The sequence below is a fragment of the Clupea harengus genome, unplaced genomic scaffold (genome assembly GCF_900700415.2).
Source record: "Clupea harengus unplaced genomic scaffold, Ch_v2.0.2, whole genome shotgun sequence".
Taxonomy (NCBI): domain Eukaryota; kingdom Metazoa; phylum Chordata; class Actinopteri; order Clupeiformes; family Clupeidae; genus Clupea; species Clupea harengus.
Window position 1 is genome coordinate 25,001 of NW_024879702.1, and position 10,000 is coordinate 35,000.

At 44.1% G+C, this 10,000-nt stretch overlaps 1 protein-coding gene across 1 annotated transcript in view; it reads right to left on the minus strand.

Annotated features, from left to right (window-relative positions):
- The window catches only part of LOC122129923 (laminin subunit gamma-3-like), an 85,910-nt gene that overhangs the window by 24,157 nt on the left and 51,753 nt on the right, over window positions 1-10,000 (minus strand). Inside the window, 2 exon segments of the mRNA XM_042704651.1 lie at window positions 7,699-7,818; window positions 8,832-8,968. Coding sequence (XP_042560585.1) covers window positions 7,699-7,818; window positions 8,832-8,968 — 257 coding nt within the window.

The window sequence follows — 10,000 nt, forward strand, 5'->3', positions numbered from 1 at the left end:
TTTGCCACAAAGAGTCATTTTCTCTCCATGTTGTCCATACCATCCCAATCCTGCCCCCTCTGGGGTTCTGCCTCTGTGGAAAGTGATGACTAATCGTCCCTCAAGGCACAATGTACATGTGAGCTGTTGTCAAGGTGATGGGCTGTGATGAGTCACAGGAACCTGTCATGGCGATGAGCTGCCATCTATCATGGCCCGCGGCAACTGCATCATCAACACGGATTTACTACCTCCCATAGAGAAAAAAACAGAGGTAGGCAAAGACAAGTAATATAGGGAAAGGGTGAGGAGAGACAGAGAGAGAGAGAGAGAGAGACAGAGAGAGAGGGACAGAGATGGAGAGACAGAGAGAGAGAGAGAGATAGCAAAGGGAAGATCTGTTTGTCTGCTAATCTTCTAGTTTGTCTGCTTGTTTGCTTGGCAGCAATTACTCCATGTTTACCGTTCCAAAAGTATTCGGAAGCTCATAGAGACAAGCCAATGGGGAAAATAAAACATGCAAACAAATTGAAAGACAGAGAGAGAGAGAGAGAGAGAGAGATAAAGAGAAAAAGAGAGAGAGGGAGATAGAGAGAGAGGGGAATCACACAATGGCCCGTGGTGTGAATGAAATAACAGAACAGCATGTGTGTGCGCGTCTGTATGTGTATACGCGTGTGTGTGTGAGCAGGTGTGTGTGTATGTGAGCGTGTGATAGCTAGCGTATGTATGTGTAATAGATAGGTCTGTCTGTGGGTGTGTATGCATGTCTGTTTGTGCAAGTGTGTGCCTGCTTCTGTGAATGTGTGTCCACCTGTGTGTACATTGCGGTTTGTGGGTATGTCTGTGTGTGTGTGTGTGTGTGTGTGTGATAGTCTGCAAGAACCTCTTTTCTTCCAGGGCTTTCCATTTCAGTGTGCATCTACCTGTGATCAAATGTCCTCATGTGACCCTTTCCCCGGCCTCACAAATTACCTATCGCCACAGTGACACCTCAAGACATTTTGGCGAGTTCGTTGCCAGGACAACAATCAATCTGCTCAAAAACTTCTTCCGAAGCAATTAAATCAACTCAGCTTGGATTAAATTACCTTGGCCTCACTCAAAAACCAGCCAATTCCCCAGCAAGGTGGGCACTGGTACACTGACTCCACACATACACACACACACATATACAGACACGCACACACATGTACAGACACGCACACACGCACACACACACACACACACACACACACACACACAGACATAAGACCCTTAAGACAATCACCTTCTCTGTGAGAGAATTTGTTTCCTCTGATTGACAGGACATTACAGCAGAGATTGGATTAGAGAGTGGCTTGCTGGGTGTGAGTGGCTGTGAAGCACCTTTAGTCAATTTAGGCCTAAATTAAAGGAGTGCGTAGCTAACACAAACTAGGTTCGGTTAAGGGGGAGAATGAAATGGACAAGATACCCAGTATAAATGTATGAACAGCTATTTTGATTTATGAATTTGAGGGTTTCACAAAAAAACGTTTTTTTGATCAAAACAAAAAATAGAGCTCTTTTCAAAGTAACAAATAAAGTGTTTGTGTGAGTGTTTGTTTGACCAGTGTTCACACGAGAGAATGAGATTCCTGTTTATCTGTATTCTGGTTAATAGAATACGCTTTGATCTTCAAAATCCAAGGGTCGCTCGGGATCCAAATTCCTCGGGATCCAGTTGGACTGTTCTGCCTCTGATGTACTTTGGTCAGCAAAAACGGTTGATATACGATATCAATATATATACTTTATATTGATAAACATTTCTTGCAGTAATTCAACATAATTCATGTTAAAATATATTATTGGTATAAAGACATGTGCACAGCATTATATTAGTTTCTGTTGAAATGATGATGGACTATTACTTTGATATGATTAAAATATGCTTTGTATCGTGGGATAGGGAACCTCACAGCAGTGAAGCTGAGCACATGGTTAAAGCCTCTCTCTTGTGTTACGCTGTTTTTCACGCCCTCGAAAGAGATGGCTGTAAGATTTATAGTTGTCTCACACCATAGTTAATATGTATAAGTGACCTAGATTTACTTTCTATGAACTGTGTTAGTTTGTTGATCTGCAAAATTGAAATGATCAGTAATTTACGTTACGTACTAATATATGACCATGTCAGCATACCATTTTTTGATGACCATTCATTTGTCATTCTGTTGATGGCTAACGTTAGCACTTATTAGCCAGCTGTGCTGTAATAATACAGTAACTTTGCTATGTTAGTTAAGAGACCTTCAAAGTCTTTTTTGTTTCTTGTTTATTACAGTTTCAGGCGTGAATTTTAACCTGACATATTGGAAAAAATCAGGCACTCGCTTCCTGGCTCGTGAAAATTTGGCTGACTGTTTGACTGCCTTAAAGTACGGGTCCATATCATATTACTCACCAGAGTTCTCGAGTAATCAGTTAAAACAAAGTAAAACAAGCTGCCTCAGAAGAGTTAATAATGATGTAGTCTTGGAAAATTAACGTTTTTTTAACTCAAAATGCTTCAAAATAAACAACAGTTTACTTGCCTTTGGTAACTAATTTTAAGGTGGGTTACAGCTGCATGAATGTGTGTGTGAGCCAAGTACATAACCTTGTTATACTTGTTTCTTTAATGCTTCTGTATGTATGTGTGTGTGTGTGTGTGTGTGTGCGTGCGTGCGTGTGTGCGTGCGTGCGTGTGTGCGTGCGTGCGTGTGTATGTACAATATGTATGTATGTACGTACGTATGTACGTATATACGCATGTAGGTACGGTATGTATGTGTCTATGAATGAATGTATGTGTATTTGTGCGTACAGCTGTGTGTGTATGTGTGTCCATGTGAAAAGGATTTTCTAATTTAAATAGTTTTTTTCTAATTAAATTGCCAGATGTCCCTATAATCCCTTTCAATTTCCCAGCATTGTTGTGGAGCGAACGTGTATTAATAATTAAAATATCTGTGTTTAAATATTCAAGGAATTTTAATAATTCAGACCCGACAGAATCATGTGTGTATGCGTCTGGGACTATGTGTTTGAGTGTGTGTATGTAAGAATGTCAGAAGGTGTGTGTGGCTGTTCTGATTTTGAGCATCCTTGATCGATGTGATTGCTGTGAGTCTCTGTGGTCTGGTGATTGGCTGTCATATAGCAGTGGTGTCCATGGAAACACTGTGTTTGGAGTGGCGGGCAACACTGTGGCCGATCTGTTGCTGTGAAGAGCTGCCAGACTGGCACTCCACAAGTGCTTCGTTTATGTGGAGAGTCACTCAGCAGCTCTCCACTGACACCCTGTCCATCTCTCCATCTCCAGCTATCCTCCTTCTCTGATTTAGTGCAGCTCTAATCCTCCTGCTCTTACAGTCCCCCCCCTCTCACTCACTCTGTGTCCCTCTCTCTCTCGCTGGCTCTCTTTCTGTGCCCCCCCCTCTCTCTCTCTCTCTCTGCCCCTCTGTCTCTCTCTCTCTCTCTGCCCCTCTCCCTCTACTGTCTTGCTTTCTCTCCACTTTCTCTCCACTCTTTCTCATTGTCCTTCTCTCTCTTCCCCCTCTGTGCCTTGATCTATGTGACGGATGTTGTGCCAGGCAGTACTGGGGGTTGCACCTGATGACCACTGGGTGTATGTGTGTGTCTGTGTGTGTATGTGTGTCATTGTGTGTCTGTATGTGTTCATCTGTGTGGTTGACAAAGAGAGAGTGTGGGAAAGGCACAGAGTTAAACACTCTCCACTCTAATGTCCCCATGGGGCATTTGGGCCTCCAAGAGAGACCAGAAGGACATGCTGAAACACACACACACACACACACACACACACACACACACACACACACACACACACACACACACACACACACACACACACACACACACACACACACACACACACACACACACACAGGTTTTGGCAGGGCTGCTTCAGTGTCAGCTGTGTGGCTCTCTACATGAATGTATTAGCCCAGTCTGCATCAAGATTGCCAACCTGGGCCTCGCAAAGAGAGCTGTCCAGGAATCACACACACACACACACACGCACACACACACACACACGTATCCAAACTGGATGAAGACCGAAAGAGAGAGAAAAGAGAAAGAGCAAAGAGAGAGAGAGAAAAGGAAAGAAAAGAAAGTGTGAGAGAGAGAGAAAGAGGAAAAAGGAGAGAAAGAAAGGATGGTGCAGAAGTCTACTGTTAGTTATGGAACGACTGTTGCTAAGATGTACACACTAATTTGATTATCTGGTGCAGAGCTAAGCTAATGTGCTGTTTATTGCTATTTGTGTCTGTGTGTTTCTTTTTGTGTGTGATGTGTGTATGTGTGTGTGTCTGTGTGTGTGTGTGTGTGTGTGTGTGTGTGTGTTTGTGTCTGTCTGTGTGTGTGAGTAAATGTCCTAGCAAATACACATACACACACACATACACAATAGTCCTCTAAGATGGCTACTTTCAAAGACACCCAACTAAAACAGGTGACAAATTGATTAGTAATAATCACAGAAAATTGATTTGTTTCCCTTTACACCACTGCTGTGGTTTGACTCTGAATGATCTCCTGCCAAAACACTATGAGAGGATAAGGACAGAGAGAGAGAGAGATAGGGTAAAGAGAGGGGGAAAGAGAGGGAGAGAGAGAGAGAGAGGAAGAGAGGGAGAGGGAGAGAGAGGGGGAAAGAGAGGGAGAGAGAGAGCGAGAGTCAAAAGCAAGACCAACAAAAATAGAACTCTTTCTACAGTGGGCATTAGTCCTCGCTAATCTTTAAAGTCACTGGACACACACACACACACACACACACACACAAACACACACACACACACACACACACACACACACACTAATGACTGGAATAAAGCAGAAGGGGGTGACTGAAGGGAGAGGACAAGAGGAGAGAGGAGAGAGAGAGAGGGGAAAGAGGAGAGAGAGAGGAGAGAGAAAATGAGATCATTAAAACAGGAAGGCGCAGTAATAGATCTCCTGCTTTAACTACTCAGTAAAGACAACAACAAGAGCTGTGGACTGGTGATAAGGGGATGCAGTGGAATACACACACACACACACACACACACACACACACACACACACACACACACACACACACACACACACACACACACACACACACACACACATACGTATACGTATACGTACATTCACACAAATCCAAAGCACATCCCCACACACAAATAAATCCCTCTTCCGCAATGTGTCCACTTTGTACTGCTAACAAACAACATACACCCAGCAGTAAACACGTAAACACATAATAAGAGATCATAAGAGAGGGTAGGGGGAGAGAGAGAAAGAGGAGGAAAGAAAGAAAGAGAGAGAGAGACGGGAGAAAGAGAAAGAATGAGAGTTAGAGAGAAGGGAGAGCAAGAGGGGAGGAAGAAAATGAATGAGAGTGATAGAGAAGGGAGAACGAAGGAAAGAAAGTGAGAGAGACGGGGGAGAAAGAGAGATTGAGAGAGAAAGGGAGTGAGAGTGAGAGAGGGAGAAAGAGCAGAAAAAGAAAAAAGAAACAGAGGAGGGGGAGAGAGGAAGAGAGAGAGGTGGAGAAAGGGAGAAAGAAAAAATGTGTGTTTGTGGATAAAGAACTTTAAAGCACCTGTCTGTGGAGGAAGCACTTTCTCAAGCCCTGTGTTGGAATGTTGTGAAACTTAGTCTGATCTCACACATACACACAGACACACACACCATGAACATACACACGCAAACATACACAAGCCCACAAAAACATACACATTTCTGTCCTTCCTGCTAGGGGATGTGTACGACTGTTTTCTCTGCTTTCAGGATCAATGACACACACACACAGACACACACTCTCTCTCTCTCTCACACACACACACACACACACACATGTGATTATTCTGGGCTGTCTTTGAGGATTGTTGGGTCAGGCAGTGCTCCCATGCCCCTGGAGTTTCTTCAGTAATTGGAGGAGACACTTTCAGTCTCGACAGGGAGAGGCCCAGGCACACACACACACACACACACACACACACACACACACACACACACACACACACACACACTTCACTACTGGGACTTCAGTCATAATTAGGTGCTTAGTTGTTGTTGAGAAGAGTTAAGAACGCTGGGGCACACTTTTTTATTCTGTAGACTTTATTAGCTTCTAATTACACATGTAAGTATAATGTAATGCACTCATTAGCAGTGCTTTCATACTCTGTCTTAAAGTAAACTGAACTGTACTTTTATCTCCAGACTGGTAACTGTCTATCTATGGCCGAAGGTTGCTTTGGAATTGATTTTATTAAAATAACTAAAATAGATGGTCTGTTTCAGACAGATGGCTACTCCTTAAGTCTTACAGTTTGCACACACAGCACATGCTCTCTCTTTCTCTCTGTCTACTTCTCTGTCAATCTCACCCTCTCTCTCTTTTTTTCTCTCTCTCTCTCTTAGTTATACTCATCATCTGCTTTTGGTTCTCATTAAAAATGACATCAAATGATTTATTTGACAGCTAGAGGACGGTTAAAGAGATGCCAAACTGCAAAATGCTTACAGATTGCAGACACAGCACATGCGCTCTCTTTCTCTCTTTCTCTATGTCTCCGTCTCTGTCTCTCTCTCTGTCTCTCTCTCTTAGTTATTCCCCTCAACTGTTCAGACTGCATATTAGAGGCTTGTTGTTGTGTCCTGACTGTCGGAGAAAATCAAGACCCCTGTCCCATGGTCTAACATTGATTCATTGCGTGTGATGACGCCCGGGCGAGGATGCCTGTGAGGTGAGACTTTTCAGACATTCCAGACTATCCCCCTGCGGTCTTAGGGTGACTTAGGGTTGACCACTGCCATTATTGCAGTGGTTTATGCGTTGTGTTCATTTGTTCTGAAAGAAGTATACTTGAGACAAGCACTTTTCTCACTGAAATACCTCAGTGCTGTGGAGGGGATCATTTCAGTCAAAACAAGAGTACAAAACAAGAGTACAAACTGTGCTTCAACTCTACCGCTACTTCTGAAGTAATCTCTAGCAGCTGTGTCCTTGTTTATGTGTTGTGCAATATTAGAAAGAAAGGGCTCTCCAAATTTAAATGGGTATGGTTTGGCGTCTTAAGCTCGCCCATGTTTATGAGTAGTACAGTATTAGAAAAAGGGCTCTTTCACTTGACCTCTTACAGGAACACTAAAAAATGCTGTATGGAAACCTTTTGCATAGCGGGCTTTAAGAAGAGACGTTAAGGGTGCTCTCTCAGACTTTCAAAGAGTTTCTAAGGGCCAGTGTAAAGACTGATTTAGTGTTTAGCAAATCTTAGACAGTAGCCATTTGAAGCTGAAAACTACTGTAAGAGTATGATAAATAGACTGCATTTATATAGCCCTTCAAAGAGCTCTACAGACTAATGCCTCAGACATCTACCCATTCACACACTGATAGCGGAGGCTACTATCTAAGGTCACAACCTGCACATCAGGAGCGGTTAGGGGTTCAGTGTCTTGCTCAAGGACACTTCGACACTTGGTGAGGAGGAGTCGGGATCTGGGCGTGTACCTCTCACCTGGCGCGGTGTAGTAGCACAGGTGTTTGGGCGTGTCCTTCTAACCTGGTTTGCTGTAGTAGCACAGGTGTGTTTGGGCATGGGTGTAGTAGCACAGGTGTGTTTGGGTCTGGGTGTAGTAGCACAGGTGTGTTTGGGCATGGGTGTAGTAGCACAGGTGTGTTTGGGCGTGTCCCCTCACCTGGTGCGGTGTAGTAGCCCAGGTCATGGTCACTGTAGGGGAGCAGGTACACCTCCCCCTCCTTCCACAGCAGAGCAGAGTCCTGATCTCTTGAGAAACGCCCCGTCCACCCATCAGCGTCTATAACAGAGCAACCATCACAACACACACACACACAAATGCACACACGCACACACATACACACACACACACACACACTGAGAACGCAGTATAAGACCATCTTGATGTTTCTAAAACTCCCCTGGCCTCTAAAGAGTCATCAGTGATCAAACTGGCCTCTAAAGAGTAATCATCGATCAAACTAACACTTAAAAAAGAACCTTGAAAGCGCTCTGGCACAGCGTGTCATTGAGGGTCTGTGACCTGGCCTTAAAGCTTGAATAAAATATCTCTTAGAAAATATCTCTGAAGAATTCAGTGCCAAGCAGACAAGGCTGCTTCTGGTTGTCTTTGATTTGACTAATGTCACCCGCTATCACTCAATATTGCCTCCAATTTTTTGTTTCCATCTCTGAGGCAGGTCCAGGGCCATGGCCCAAATGGCCTTAGTTCGGTCCTGGAGTGGGGAAGGTATATAATTTGGCCCTGATATGGCCCTGATATGACCCTGATATGACCTGATATGAACTGATACTGCCCTGATATGACCTGATATGACCTGATACGACCTGATATAACCTGATATCACCTGATATGACCCTGATATGACCCTGATACTGCCCTGATATGACCTGGATCAGGCACAGATCCACCATGTCTACAACACTGGGACCAAATCTGTCTCAGAGTTAACTTTCATTACCTCATTATCTGACACTTTAAACTTGACAGTTGACACTTTAAATGTGTTAAAAAAAATGTATCCCCACTATCCATTGTCCTCATTGCCAACATTATCATTATCTTTATTATTACCTTATAACTTAAATTAAATCCTGCAGTCATTTATTCTAATCCGAGTGCAATGATCGACTGGTCAGATTTGACTAGATAAAGAACCATTTATTTAAATCGTAGCTTAATGATTGGGTGATCAAGCTGTGAATCAAAAGAGTCCCCTGATTGCCTATTGCGGAAGGGGAGAAACGATATGTCATTGACAGTCATGTGGCTACCGCTTGGTCATTTATTACCGTCAAGGAAGTCCGAGGTGATGTTGATTGGAGTGTGCTGATTGGAGGAAGAACAGACGAGGGAGTGGCCAAAGCAGAAACAGGGTTGGCAACCTTCAGGGTCCTCTTCCTGTATGTTAAATGTACCAGGCCTGCATCTGAACACACACACAAACACACGCACACACACATATTTATACACACATAATGATTGACTGTGACACAACACCAATTGAGTATTTGTGTGTGCGTGTGCCTACTTTGCCGGCTTTGCACCAATTCTGTATTCTGTCAAAGGAATTTTCTAAGAGTGTGTTTGTGTTGGTGTGTGTATGTGTGTGTGTGAGTGTATATATTTGCATGAATACAGTTTTTCCAGCTTGTGTTTTCCATTGTAAGTACTATGCACATGTGTTTCTGTATAATGCATTCATTTTTGAGTATGCTTGGGCATCTGTTGGAATGCAGTCAGCGTGGGCCTGCACACATTTATTTGAATGAATGTGGTTATAAGGATGACCAAGAATGCTTTTACTTTATGTGTGTGTGTGTACTGTATCTACAACTTCTCAGGACCTTGTGTGTTTGTCTGTGTTGGTGCAAGTGTGTATTTTTATGTCTGTGCGTCTGTGAGTGTAGGTTTGAATGTGTAGGTTTTGTTTGTGTTTGTGTGTGTGTGTGTGAGTGACAGCGAGTACGACAGAACAAGGTTGCAGCAGCTCCCTCCACCACCTGCTGTCGCGGCAGGTGCTGACCCCCCCCCCCCCCTAGGCGACCAGCTCTGGAAGTGGCAGCGCTAGCGGGGGAGATGGGTCGCTTTTAAGTGTGACACCTCTACCCCTATAGACAGCCATAGGCAATTCCACTGGGCTTCAATGGAGCATATCTGACACGGCCGTCAGGCACCGTTACCACCCTTACACACCCCCCCCCGGGGCCTCAGACAAGGCTCACACGCCATCACAACACCAACGACAACAAGCACTACACCGACAGCACCAATGACAGCAGCGCATAAAGGCTGGCACCGGGGACTTGCGTTGCAGCAAAGAACACATCTCGGTGGTCTGAGAGGTGACAGGTCACCGTGTGTGTGTGTCTGTGTCTAGCAGGAAGAGGTAAACACGTAGCGTAGCAGCAGAAGCTAAATGAAAGCAGAGAGTAAAAGCCAAAACATATTTCCCCTGGGA